This window comes from Apodemus sylvaticus, chromosome 17 (assembly GCF_947179515.1).
Source record: "Apodemus sylvaticus chromosome 17, mApoSyl1.1, whole genome shotgun sequence".
NCBI classification, from domain to species: domain Eukaryota; kingdom Metazoa; phylum Chordata; class Mammalia; order Rodentia; family Muridae; genus Apodemus; species Apodemus sylvaticus.
Genome location: NC_067488.1, coordinates 67,832,777 through 67,846,981, shown reverse-complemented (window position 1 = coordinate 67,846,981; position 14,205 = coordinate 67,832,777). Strand labels below are relative to the sequence as shown.

The 14,205-nt window shown below is 46.4% G+C and overlaps 1 protein-coding gene across 2 annotated transcripts; it reads left to right on the top strand.

The window, feature by feature from the left end:
• Positions 1–2,691: 2,691 nt before the first annotated feature.
• On the top strand, positions 2,692–4,983 carry Mfsd5 (major facilitator superfamily domain containing 5). 2 transcript variants are annotated; one of them, XM_052160581.1, is made up of 2 exons: positions 2,692–2,866; positions 3,407–4,983. In XM_052160581.1, the coding sequence occupies exon 2, from the start codon at positions 3,425–3,427 to the stop codon at positions 4,775–4,777; it is 1,353 nt and encodes a 450-aa protein (XP_052016541.1). In that variant the 5' UTR covers positions 2,692–2,866; positions 3,407–3,424; the 3' UTR covers positions 4,778–4,983. The 2 variants fall into 2 exon arrangements, with proteins under 2 accessions (XP_052016541.1, XP_052016542.1); XM_052160582.1 differs by lacking the exon at positions 2,692–2,866 and adding an exon at positions 2,999–3,081.
• The last annotated feature ends 9,222 nt before the right edge of the window (positions 4,984–14,205 follow it).

Below are 14,205 nucleotides of genomic sequence, written 5' to 3'. Positions count from 1 at the left end.
AAGCTTGTACAGACATCTCAGTAGTTTAGAGGACCCAGGGTTAGTTCCCAACTCTCACATGGTGGCTAACAACTGTAACTCCAGTTACAGGGAATCTGATACCCTCTTATGGCCTGCACAGGCACTGATCGCGTATAGTGTACAGACATATATGTAGGCAAAACATACACACAAAATATAAATGAACAAACACTGAAAGAAATGGCAGGCATGATGATAATAGCAACAGAGAGGCTGAGACGAGAAGACGGAGGTTCTAGTCCAGGCTGGGCTACAGAAGGGTACCCTGTTTAAAATTAATTAACAGGGGCTGGAGAGATGCCTCAGCAGTTAAGAGAACTGACTGCTCTTCCAAAGGTCCTGAGTTCAATTCCCAGCAACCACATGGTGGCTCACAACCATCTCTAAGGGTATCTAATGCCCTCTTCTGATGTGACTGAAGACAGCTACAGTGTGATCATATAAATAAAATAAGTCTTTAAAAATTATTATTATTATGTTTTTATTTTATATTTAATCTATATACACATGTATATAAACATATATATACATACACACACGCACACACACATATATCTTGTAAATAAATTGCCAGCCAAGATGGGGTCTTCCTATGTGGTACAACCACACAGGGCTGGAGAGATGTCTCAGAGGTCAAGAGCCCTTATTTCTCATTTACAGGCAACATGGGTTTTATTCCCAGCACCCACATCAGATAACTTGTTACTATCTGCCACTCCAGTTCTAGGGAATCTGAAGCCTCTGACTTCCAAAGGTACCTGCAAAAAAATACACACACACACACACAAACACACACACATATGTTCTTTTTCAGAGAGTAGGCAAATAATAATTATCTGACAAATGATAACTTAATATGAGCCAGGACTTTCTAATATAATTTACATGGATTAAATTATAAATTCATTTTATCTGTGAATAATTATAGAGTACTTATGACATCATTAATGGCTGCTTTAAATATTGAGAATACAGGTGGAGAAACAAATACAAGTCTGTGGGGAGAAGGAACAAATGAACAAATAGAAAATTCAGTCCACCAGATGGTGTTAAGTGCTTCAGAGAAAATGTAGCAAACAGGGAAAGACAGAAGGAAGGAGAGCAGGCCACTAAGCCTGGTGGTACATCTCTGAAATCTAAGCACTTGGGAGGTGAAGGCATGTAGGTCAGGAGTTCAATGTTAAATGTTAATTTTGGTAACATCCTGGGTTAAAGACCAGACTGGGCAACACAAGACCTAGTCTATAAAAAATAATCCAAAAGGGGGGGCTTGGGGTGTCTTTTTTTTTTTTTTTGTCTTTTCATTTGATAAAGTTCTTATCTAGCACATGCAAGGCTCAGCACTCAGGCTGCTAAGACTGAAGATCAAATTGGGCTACAAACTTTAAGCCTGTAGATTCGTGAGACCCCCATCCCCCAAGACAAAGGAACACCAGGGTTTGGTTCTTAGCACACATCTTTTCTTTTCACAGTTGTCTGTAACTCCAGTGTCAGGTGATTTGACACTTTTCTCTGGCCTCTGTGGTCACTAGGCACTCACATGATGCACAGACATACGTGAAGGCAAAACAATTACATACATAAAATAAAAAAATCTAAAATAAAATTGAGGAAACTCCTCTCCACCCCACCCCTCCAAAAAATACCCTTTTTGTGAAAAAAGAGGATAGCTAAAAACGACTTCTTAGGGTCTTTGTTTGTTTGGGATTTTTTGTTTGTTTTTAAAGATTTATTTATGTATATTAGTACACTGTTGCTGTCTTCAGACATACCAGAAGAGAGCATCAGATTCCATTACAGATGGTTGTGAGCTACCACGTGGCTGCTGGGACTTGAACTCAGGACCTCTGGAAAAGCAGTCAGTGCTCTTAACTGCTGAGCTATCTCTCCAGTCCTGCTTGTCTGTTATTTTAATTTATGAATTTAAAGATTTATTTAAAATTTATTTTATGTGAATGCATGTGTACCTAAGCGACACTACTCACACTATTTTCATTTAGGTGCTCTCAGAAGTCAGAAGAGTTCAGTCAGATCCCCTGGAGGAGCTGGAGTTACAAACAATTGTGAAAACCACTCTGCATATTACTCTGCAAAAGCAGTAACAAGTGTTCTTCCACCCCTCTGCCTCTCTTCTGCAAGAACAGCAAGTGCTCTTAATCTGTTAATCACAGAGCATTCTATCTAGCATTTGTTTATTTATTTAGCAGATCCTAGGTAGTAGGAGGTGGGAGTCGGCTCCAGGGCTGAAGTTTTAAACTCTAAATTTGCTACTGCTTCCCTGGTTTAAGATTGCAACCTCAATCTATGTGCAGCCAGACTCGGTCTTTACACCATACCGCCTCCCTCAGGTGTCTGGACAATACTGACAGCTGGTCCTGAGGTCAGGAGAGGTCCAAACCCTAGAGCAGCTCAGTTTAGAGCAGCGGAGTTCATTAGCAAGCGGTACCCGCTGGTTCGGAGGGACTGTCGGCGCCTTTCTGAGATACCGCGTGGAGAACAGAAAATATTCCGTCATTCCGGACGATCCCGCGGGTACCAGCCAGCAGGAAGACCCGATGGAGCCCGCAGTAGCAGCTCCGCGCTCCAGCATCCCCTGCCCTACAGTCTCTTCCGCTCCAGGGCGGGGCGCGGCAATGGGGCGTGGCTTCCGCGCCGCGCCCCCGCCCCCCGTCACGTGACGAGGCTATCATGGCGGCGGCCACGAGCCAGCCCGGCTCCCGGAAGCAGGCTGTGAGGGGCGGGCGCGCTGCTGGAACCGGAGCGGAGCCGGAGCCAGTGCGGGGAGGGTGGCCCGGCGGCCTGGAGCCGGACGTGTCCGGAGCGTCCCCGCAAACCGGGGCAGCAGGTGAGATGGGGGCCGGGCGAGGCGCAAGCAGGTGAGGGGACGCTGGGCTGAGGCTAGGGGGCGCAGGGGGGTCACCCGTGACCCAGAGTCGGGGAACCTGCGGTGCGCGCGCGTGACTGCGAAGCATTGGAGAGGCCGGCGCGGGCGGAAGGGATGCTCGGGAATAGATGTGGAAACACTGAGGTCTAAAACTGGCTCATCGGCGAGGATGGGAGGTACAGGAAACCTGCAGAACCTATCATGGAGAAGGACAGTTGCCCCTTTCGAACCTGCGGGACCGGGATTACTGAAAGGAGTCCCCCTTGCTGTACCAGGCAAGGGTGGAGCGAGTGCTCTGGCCTCTCCCCACTGTCACCTTCCCCTGCCCCACAGAATCTTAGGAGACAACCTCTCCTCCCACCCACCCAACTGGTCCCTCCAGTCTCAGCTCTGGGGGAGAGACTGTGCAGTTGGGTGGAGTTGCCTTCTGCTTAGACACCCAACCCCTTGACTATGCAACTTGGATTATGGATGTGACTGTGACCACCGTTCTCTCTCCAGGTCGTCCGGGGGCCCACCATGCTGCTGACTGCCTATTTGTCTTTTGTGGGCCTCTTGGCCTCCTGCCTGGGCCTGGAGCTGTCCAGATGCAGAGCCAGGCCCCCTGGAAGAGCTTGCAGCAACCCCTCCTTCCTTCAGTTTCAACTAGACTTCTATCAAGTCTACTTTCTGGCCCTGGCAGCGGACTGGCTCCAAGCCCCCTACCTGTATAAACTCTATCAGCATTACCACTTCCTGGAGGGTCAGATTGCTATCCTCTACGTCTGTGGCCTTGCCTCCACGGTCCTCTTTGGCCTAGTGGCCTCCTCGCTTGTGGACTGGCTGGGTCGTAAGAAGTCCTGTGTCCTTTTCTCCCTCACTTACTCTCTATGTTGCATAACCAAGCTCTCTCAAGACTACTTTGTGCTGCTGGTGGGCAGAGCACTCGGCGGGTTGTCCACAGCTCTCCTCTTCTCCGCCTTTGAGGCCTGGTACATCCACGAGCATGTGGAGAGGCATGACTTCCCATCCGAGTGGATCCCGGCTACCTTTGCCCGAGCCGCCTTCTGGAACCACGTGCTGGCCGTGGCAGCTGGTGTGGCAGCTGAGGCTGTGGCTAGCTGGATGGGGATGGGGCCTGTGGCACCCTTTGTGGCTGCCATCCCTCTTCTAGCTCTGGCTGGGGCCTTGGCCCTTCGAAACTGGGGAGAGAATTACGACCGCCAGCGTGCCTTCTCCAAGACCTGTGCCGGAGGCCTGCGCTGCCTCCTGTCTGACCGCCGGGTGTTGCTGCTGGGTGTCATACAGGCCCTGTTTGAGAGTGTCATCTTCATCTTTGTCTTCCTCTGGACACCTGTGCTGGACCCACACGGGGCCCCGCTGGGCATTGTGTTCTCCAGCTTCATGGCTGCCAGCCTTCTGGGTTCCTCTCTGTACCGCATCGCCACCTCCAAGAGGTACCACCTCCAGCCCATGCACCTGCTCTCCCTGGCGGTACTCATTGTCGTCTTCTCTCTCTTCATGTTGACTTTCTCCACCAGCCCAGGCCAGGAAAATCCTGTGGAATCCTTCATCGCCTTTTTACTTATCGAGTTGGCCTGTGGGCTCTACTTTCCCAGCATGAGCTTCCTGCGGAGGAAAGTGATCCCCGAGACAGAGCAGGCCGGCGTCCTCAATTGGTTCCGAGTGCCCCTGCATTTACTGGCCTGCCTAGGGCTCCTTGTCCTCCATGACAGCGATCGGAAAACGGGCACCAGAAATATGTTCAGCATCTGCTCTGCTGTCATGGTGACGACTCTGCTGGCAGTGGCGGGACTCTTCACTGTGGTGAGACACGATGCTGAGTTGCGGGTCCCCTCCCCCAATGGGGAGCCCTATGCCCCCGAGCTTTGATTCTCCAGGACAAGGGGTCCAAGATGGGACTCTAGAACCCCATCTACCCACCTGTGACTCACGTTGTGACTCTGTCCTGCAGCCCCTCTTGCCAGTGCTTTGTGTTGGGAAGGACATGGGGGAGACAGCCTGGAAAGGAGCCAAAAGCTGACTGTGTACTGCCCTTTCTCCTCGCTGTGAGAAATAAACACTTTTAATGAATTCCACTTACTTGTCCTCTCCTGTACCCACCTCAGTTTCTGGTGAGGGGGCAACTGGAGATTTTTGAGGTAATAGGTGGGGTTCTAATGTCTTCAAGTCAAATATCTCCAGCCAAACTGAGAGCTGTGAAATGCCTGTCAACAGGACTGCATAGAGAGATCCAGAGGCTCCTAAGTCCTTACTCTTGACCAGGACAGGTGACCAGGACAGGTACCCTCTCCAGTTGTCAAGCAAAATCCTCAGTGCACATGCAGGGGAAAGATGGTTTCTTGGAGTTGGGGTTACAGTCAGGATACTCGCTCAACTTATTACATGTGTTGAGATCTGACCTCTGGTCCTCATGATTATGCAGTAAGTGCCTTTAACCACTGAGCCATCTACCCCGAAAGGGGAAAATGATCTTAGAGCACGTGTCCAGTGCCCAATATACCAGGCCCTTGAACAAAGATTCCAGAGGTTTGGGCTGCTGCAGTGACTAACCCAGTCTGGTAAACGAAAGCCTTTCCTGTAGGAATAAGATTGCTGTTCTGAACATGCATGCTCCTCTGCTTTCTGCCTTTGTGACTCAAGTGCTCCATTTGTTTAGGGCCTACTAGGTCCTGAGTCCCTTCAAGAAACAAGCAGAGAGCTGCCAAGAAGAGAGTGGTAATGGGTGAGGGACTGAGATGTCTTGTCTGTACCTGATTCTTCCCCACCCAGCCTAGGTAAAGGCTAGCTAGCATCAGGGCAGGAAATTGTACCAGTGGGAACACCAGTTTTGTGGGCCCCTCCCTGCCTCGCCTCTGATTGTATCTGTCTTTCCTCCTCCCAACAGAACCTGGGCTTCTCAAGGGAATCAGAGCCTGCTCTAAGAAGGAAGGGTTGTGGTGAAGGACGGTGGCATAAGGGTGTGTCCTGGAATGTGCTTGAGATGGGCACGGGGACCCACCTGTTCTGGAAGGAATTAACTGCTTGTCCTTAGGTCTCAGAAGAGATCAGGCTGTTCCAGGTCCTCTAAGTACCAGCCTGTGTGGAGAGATAGCATAAGCTGAGGAAGGAGCTTCTGCACCAGGGTACTGGGGAAATGGAACAGTCTCAAGAGTGCACTCAGCAGAAGGCAGTGTGTATCTCCCACCCAGGCTGTGGAAGTTGAGGATAAGTACAAAAACAGGTATCATTTTCCTTCCTCCTTTATCTCAAGGCTAAACAAAACAGTCTGTTGCAATAATTTAACTTCCTCTTTCTACAGAGTTGAGCTAGACAGAGACTCATTTTATAGTTATCTGTAGACATTCCGTTTTTTCCTATCATGTAATCTCTTGAGAGCAGGAGGCTGAATGAGCCTCCCCTTCAAGCCTTCCCTTGAGCCTCCCCACATATATAGAACAAGCTGATGCCTAGTGGATGTCTGGAGAAGAAACAGCCTACCTGCCATCTACCTAGTCAAGAATCACCCATGCAGAATCTACCTATTAGAACAGATGGGATTCCAGAGCCTAGTTAGTAATTTGATTTTGTTGTTGTCGATGTTTGTTGTTCATTTCTGGGTTTGTTTTTTTTTTTTTTTTTTTTTGGTTTTTCAAGACAGGGTTTCTGTGTATAGCCCTGGCTGTCCTGGAACTCACTCTGTAGACCAGGCTGGCCTCCCTCCCAAGTGCTGGGATTAAAGGCGTGCGCCACCACTGCCCAGCTCATTTCTGTTTTTAAGACAGGTTCTAGCAGGGCGGTGGTAGCGCACGCCTGTAATCCCAGCATTCTGGGAGGCAGAGGCAGGCGGATTTCTGAGTTTGAGGCCAGCCTCGTCTACAGAGTGAGTTCCAGGGCTATACAGAGAAACCCTGTCTCGAAAATACCAAATCCAAAAAAAAAAAAAAAAAAGAAAGAAAGAAAGAAAGAAGAAAGAAAGAAAGAAAGAAAGAAAGAAAGAAAGAAAGAAAGAAAGAAAGAAAGAAAGAAAGAAAGGGTCTTAAACTATTTAGTTTTGGCTAGCCTGCAGCTGACTTTGTAGACCAGCCTGCCAGCCTGGCACTGAAGTTTCAGAGGCCTGGCTCCCTGGCCTACTGGAATTACAGATGTCCATACCTAGCTAGTGACTTGTTTTATAGATGACTGTAGTATTTACTGCTGGCACTATGATGGGGATGGGGCTCATATTTTTAAATGATAAGGAAGTAGGGTAGAAGGGAAACTTAGGAAGTTCCTTTAATTTTGTCCCTGATGAGCTCGTGTCAAAGGGTCTGATAAGAGTAGGGTGTATTCTTTCCTGTCAGACTCTGTCCCAAGTTCTGGAAGGAAGTTTAAGGTCCCTATCCCCGTGAGCTTTTTTTTTGTTTGTTTGTTTTTTTAAAGGGCTGAGATGAAAATACATGTAAAGGTTGTTACACTTGTGGTTTAGTCTCTAACCTCGCTCCTCTGTCCCAAGCCCTGCTCCAGGAGCTAGACCAAGGTGAGAGCATTTAGGCTCTGGAGTCTGATCCGTCTGTGGGTTCATATGGTTCAAGTGAGATGCTGACTCCACACACAGGTGCTGTATTGAGCCTGTACAGCGAACTGACTGATCGTTTGCATAGTAGTTCATGCTTATGTTCCTTGCACTTGGGAGGCTGAGCTGTACAATCAGGATTAAAAGGTCATTCTAAGCTGCATAGCAACTTGGAACCCAACCTGGGGTACATAGCAAGACCCTTACTCAAAAAATAAATAAATACATAAATAAATACATAAATAAAAAAGCCTGAATTGAAGTAGCCTAATCTGAAATCCCAACACTAAGGAAGTATGGGTAGTAGGGTCAGGAGTTCAAGGCCATCTTTAGCTAAGAAGCAAGTTGAAGGCCAATCTGGGCTACATGAGATTCTCTCTCAAAAACAAAAAAAAACAAAACAAGTCCGGCATTGGTGGTGTGTGTCTTTAATCCCAGCACTTGGGAGGCAGAGGCAGGCAAATTTCTGAGTTTGAGACCAGCCTGGTCTACAGAGTTCCAGGACAGCCAGTGAGTGTTACACAGAGAAACCCTGTCTTGAAAAACAACCAACAACAATGTGAGGGGCAGGGAAGGAGAGAGAGAAGAGAGAGAGAAGCATCTAGACTCAGCTGCTGCCTGGTTCAAATCTGGCTCCTCCACTTTCCACCTCAGTTTCCTTATCTGTGAATGGGAAGGACAGCATGGTTGTTTCCACCCTATAGGGCTCTTGGGAAGATTAAATGTTACTGTGCTCAAGTTCTTGTAATAGTACTTGGCCCACAGTTTAAGTACTGCATAAGTGTTTGATTTATCTTTTTTGATTTGGGAGACTGAGCCCAAGGCTTCACACACCCTGAACAAGTGCTCTATTGAACTGCACCCCCAGCCTCGGCTGTTTGTTTTTACATCTTAGTTCTTGACTCCTGACAGCTGAGTTCATCAGGCTTCAGGGATGAGAGTGATTGGATGGGGGGCCGTAAGAAAAGCAGAGCGTTTCAGCACATCCCAGTGGCTGGGGGATTCCCAGCAGTGTTTATTCTTGGTTCTAGCCCAGATGGAAGAAGCAGGCTATCCAAGTGACCTTCTGCTTTGGGTGTGTGTGCAGATGAACTGTCAGTTTATTCCACTTGAACTCCTTTCCTCTTCCTCAAGTGGGAAGGTCAGTTTGGGGTCAGACTTGATACAGACCACAATCTTCCCTCAAGAGCTCCTGATACTATCCATCCATCTAGGCACAATACTTCTCTATGGCTTTTAAATGGTTCTGGGGAGAGAAGGCCCCACAGAACCTAGTAGACAGAGACAGAGGCCTGGGAGTGAGGAAGTACTGGTCCCAGGACCTGGTGGGCAGGCTTCTCAGAGAGAGGTGTGCCTTTCCCTATTCTCCATTCCCTATTTCAAGCCATTCCTCCATCCCTTCTCTCCCCTCTCTCCTGTTTCTCTGTTTTGCCATTGTTTGGGGGATGGGTCTCACTTTATAGACCAGGCTGGTTTTGAACTTACACAGCTCCACCTGTGTCTGCCTACCAAGTGCTAGAACTAAAGGTGTTGAACATTCACTATTAATCGCAGCACTTGGGAGGCAGAAACAATAGATAAATCTCTGAGTTTGAGGCCAGCCTGGTCTACAGAGTGAGGTCCAGGACAGCCAGGGCTACACAGAGAAACCCTGTCTCAAAAATCAATAAAGCAAACAACAACAGAAGGTGTGTTCATTACAACAGGTCTACGACCTAGGTAGTTAAGGGAGATCTTAAACTCTTTAAAAATTGGCTTATTATATTTTATTTATTTGCATGTGTGTGATGTGTGTATGGCAGGGTATGGCTGCCGTATCATGAGTGAGAAGGTCAGAGGACTGCTTGCAGGAGACAGACAGTTCTTTCCTTCCATTATAAGGGTCACAAAAATCTACCTCAGGTTGTCAGTTTGGCAGCATGCACCCCTCTACCCGTGGAGCAGTCTCTCTGACTTGTCTTAAAGTCCTGATCCTCTTGATTCAGCCTTCCAAGTACTAAGACTAACAGGTGTGTGTACTACACTTAGCCTTTTGTTTTTTTGTTTGTTTTGAAACAAGGTTTCTCTACATAGCCTTGGCTACTCACTCTATAGACCAGGCTGGCCTGGAACTCAGACATCTGCCAGCCTTTGCCTCCACAGTGCTGGGATGAAAGGCCTGTAGTGCTTTTCAGTTTAGACCTCATTCTATTTCTATAGCCCAGGATATCCTGAAACAGTATGTAGACAGGATGGCCTCAAATATGATCCTCCTGCCTCAGCCTCCTGAGCGCTAGGATTACAGGATTCACCACTACCTCCTTCTCCCTGTCTTCTTTGTGTAGTACTTGGGATGGAGCCCATGTGTCCCACCGACTTACTCATACGAAGCAAGCTGTCTGCCAGTGAACACTATACACACTTTATTATTGTCCGTTACCATGTTTCTATAGAAACACAGAATAAAAATACTAAATGGCCCAGAGTGTCATGCTGGGGGTCATATCTACTGTTATAAGAACATGTCTTAGCTCTGCTGGATGGTGAAGGCGCATGCGTTTAACCCCAGCACTCTGGAGGCAAAGTTGGGTAGATCTTTTGAGTTTGAGGCCAGATTGGTCTACCCCAAGAGTGAGTTCCAGGATATCCAGGGGTATATAGAGGAACATTTTCTTTAAAGATTTTTTTAAAAGATTTATTTATTTATTTATTTATTTGTCAATGTCTTCAGACACACCAGAAGAGGGCATCTGATCCCATTAAAGATGGTTGTGAACCACCATATGGCTGCTGGGGATTGAACTTGGGACCTCTGGAAGTCAATGCTCTTAACTGCTGAGCTATCTCTCCAGCCCTCTATTTTAAAAACAATTTTTTAAAATGTATCTAAGGGGTTGGAGAAATGGCTCAGGGGCTAAGAGCACTGGCTGCTCTTTTAGAGAACCAGGGTTCAATTTCTAGCATGTACCTGGTAGCTAACAACGGTCTTTAACTCTAATTCCAAAGGATCCAACATTCTCACAGAGACATTCATCCAGGCAAAATACCAATGTACATAAAAATAAATATTTTAAGATGTATTTTCCCTAGCCAGGCAGTGGTGGTGCACACCTGTAATCCCAGCACTTGGGAGGCAGAGGCAGGCAGATTTCTGAGTTCGAGGCCAGCCTGGTCTATAGAGTGAGTTCCAGGACAGCCAGGGATACACAGAGAAACCCTGTCTCAGAAAAAACAAAACAAAACAACAACAAAAAAGATGTATTTTAATTTTTTTTAGATTGTTTTTTTTTTTTAGTATTTATTTTATGTATGAGTGCTCTATCTGTATGTACACCTGCATGCCAGAAGATGGCAGCAGATCCATTATAGATGGTTATGAGCCACCATGTGGTTACTGGCAATTGAACCTCTGGAAGAGCAGCTGATGCTTTGAACTACTGAGCCCTATTTTTATTTTTAATGTGTATTGAGTATTTTGCCTGAATATTTGTATGTGTACCACATGTGTGTCTGGTGCCCAAGTAGGTCAGTTGAGGTCATCAAATCTCTTGGAGGAGGAGTTACAGACAGTTGCGAGCTGCCATGTGGGCGATAGGAACTGAATTTAAGTCCTCTGGAAGAGAAGGCTCATAACTGCTGAGCCCTCTCTCCAGTCCCATTATTATTATTTTATTATTATATTATTTTCTCCTTTCCCTTAATTTTTATTTATTATTATTATTATTTGGGGTTTTTTGTTTGTTTTTCTTTTTGTTTTTCGAGACAGGGTTTCTCTGTGTAGCCCTGGCTGTCCTGGAACTCACTCTGTAGACCAGGCTGGCTTTGAACTCAGAAATCTGCCTGCCTCTGCCTCCCAAGTGCTGGGATGAAAGGTGTGTACCACCACTGCCCAGTCCCCATTGATCTCTAATTGAAAAAATGCCACAGCCTCAACTGTGGCTCCTTCTTCTCTGATGACTTTAGCTTGGGTCAAGTTGATGGAAAACCACCCAGTACACTCTGTGTGGGTCTTATCCCTAAGACATTATGTGTGCTGTGCGTGTGCACGTGCGCGCGTGTGTACACTTAACACACACACATATGCATGTTTAGGTATGCATTTGAATGTGTAAACACATTTACTTATGTTTATACATGTGCATATATATGTATATATGCTGTATACACACAAAAAATGTATATATGCTGAATACACACAAAAAACTTTATATTTTCAGAGTTTTTATTATTATAGGATGTAACACTAGTTGATTGTGGAGGTGGGACATGCCTTTAAAGCCAGCACTCAAAAGGCAGAGGCAAAGGAATCTCTGTGAGTTTGTGTCCAGCCTGGTCTACAGAGCAAGCTCTGGGACAGCCAGGGCTACACAGAGAAAGTCTGTCTCAACAAAACAAAGCAATACAAAATGGATGTAACCCTAATTATTTCTACTAATCCCCAAGTATACATCCCTAATTATTTCTTTTTCTTACTAGATATTTCTTTATTTACATTTCAAATGTTATCTCCTTTCCTTGTTTCCCCTCCAGAAACCCCCTATCCCTTCTTCCCTTCCCCTACTCACCAACCCACCCACTCCCGCTTCCCTGTCCTGGCATTCCCTGGGTCAGTGAGCCTCCACAGGACCAAGGGCTTCTCCTCTCATTGATGTCCAACAAGACCATTCTCTGTTTTATTAGATATTTTCTTTATTTTATAATAATTACATTCCTAATTATTTCTAATACATTTGACCCAACTCATATCTCTAGGCCCCCTCACCCTTTTAGAAATATTTAAGTGTGTGTGTTCCTGAATGTATTATACATGCACCAGCCCAAGAAGGTCAGAAGGGGCATCAAGGTAGAGTAACAGTATTAGGTTTTGAGCTGCTGTGTGGGTGCTAGGAACTGGATCCTCTACAAGAACAGACAGTGCTCTTTAAAAAAATATTTAATTAATTTTTATCTATACGAGTACACTGTAGCTGTCTTCAGACACCCCAGAAGAGGCCATCAGATCCCATTACAGATGGTTCTGAGCCACCATGTGGTTGATAGGAATTGAACTCAGGACCTCTGGAAGAGCAGTCAGTGCTCTTAAACAGTGAGCCATCTCTCCAGATCCTTCACCTTGCTTTTTTGTTTGTTTTTTGTTTTTGTTTTTGAGATAGGACCATTTCAGTGTACTTCTATGTAGCTCTGGGTAGTCTGGAACTCATTATGTAGACCCTGGCCTCAAACTCAGAGAGACCATTGGCCTCTGCCTCCTGAGCACTGTGGGGTTTTACCCCTTTTTACAGAGACTGGGCAAGTGAAGCTGGGACTAGAATCCATCTTCACTGCCTAGTCTCAAGTTCCACTCTCTCTCCTGCCTCTTTTATACTGTTAATATTCAGACATAAGATTGAACTACATGACTTAGGGCTGGTGCAATGTTAAGGATTTGTGCCACCAAGCCTGATGATCGGAGATCAATCCCCAGAACCCACATGGTTGAGAGAGAACAGACTTCTTCAAGGTGAGAGTTGTTCTCTGACCTCCACGTGTACCTGCACATGTCCCTATGAATATATACACAATAAATTAATTACAAGAGTCATTGTGTAGGTGTGTGTGTGTGTGTGTGTGTCTGCATGTAGGTACATACATGAGACTGCAGGTGCCTTCAGAGGCTAGAGGTGTCAGATCCCCTGGAGCTAGAGTTACAAACGGTTGGAAGCTGCCTTATGCGGATGCTGAGACACAAACAGCAAAGCAGCCAGTGGTCTTACCGTTGAGCCTTCTCTCCAACCCCTTGTGTTTGTTTTATTTTTGTTGTTGTTGTTTTAAAGATTTATTTATTTTATGTATATATGTATACCATTGCTCTCTTCAGACACCAAAAGAGGACATCAGATCCCATTACAGATGGTTGTGAGCCACCATGTGGTTGCTGGGAATTGAACTCAGGACCTCTGGAAGAACAGCCTGTGCTCGTAACTGCTGAGCCATTTTCCCAGCCCATGAGTCAAGTTTTATCATGCACATTTTTTGTTGTTGTAGTTGGTTTTTTTTTTTTTTTAGATAAGGTTTGTCTATGTGGTCCTGGCAGACCTGATATTTGCTATGTAAACTGTAGCTGTCCACTGGGCAGTGGTGGTTCACGCCAGCCAGGGCTATACAGAGAAACCCAGTCTTGAAAAACCAAAACCAAACCAAACAAAACAAAACCAACCAAACAAACAAACAAAAAAACCAACAACAACAACAAAAAAACACCAAACCTGTAGCTGTCCCACATCTTGGTCGAACTGGGTACACCTGGAAGGAGAGCTGGGGCGGAAGAGAGACCAGACAGGTGAGAGGAATAATGAAACAAGACAAAGGTTCTGATCAAGGCCCAATGGTTAATGGATAATTGTGAATTTAAAGGGGAGAAGCCCATCCCCCAATATGCCAGGATCTGGTCGAGAAAACTGGTTCAGCTGCTCAGTGTGTAGCCAGCTGATTGCAGGAAGCTGCAGATCTGCAGGAAGATCAATAGACTTCACCTAGGTCCAAAGGCTCCAACCTTGGGTTGCAACCGTGGTAAAACCAGGTCTGCACCCACTGCTCAAGGCTGGGGGAGGGCACAGTAAATCAGGCAGCCCTCTCTGTTACAGAGATCTACTTGCCTTTGCCTCTAGGGTGCTGGGTTTAAAGGCTCGGCTTAAAGCCACCACATCTGGCTTTGTTTTGAGACCTGGCTTCACGTAGCCCAGGCTGGCCTTGAACTCCTGATTATCTCCTCTCAAGTGTTGAATAGCGTATTCCTTTTTTGTTTTGT

Excerpts from the sequence above, each read along its gene's own strand:
- Mfsd5 (XM_052160581.1), top strand. The coding sequence starts at position 3,425 with ATGCTGCTGACTGCCTATTTGTCTTTTGTGGGCCTCTTGGCCTCCTGC.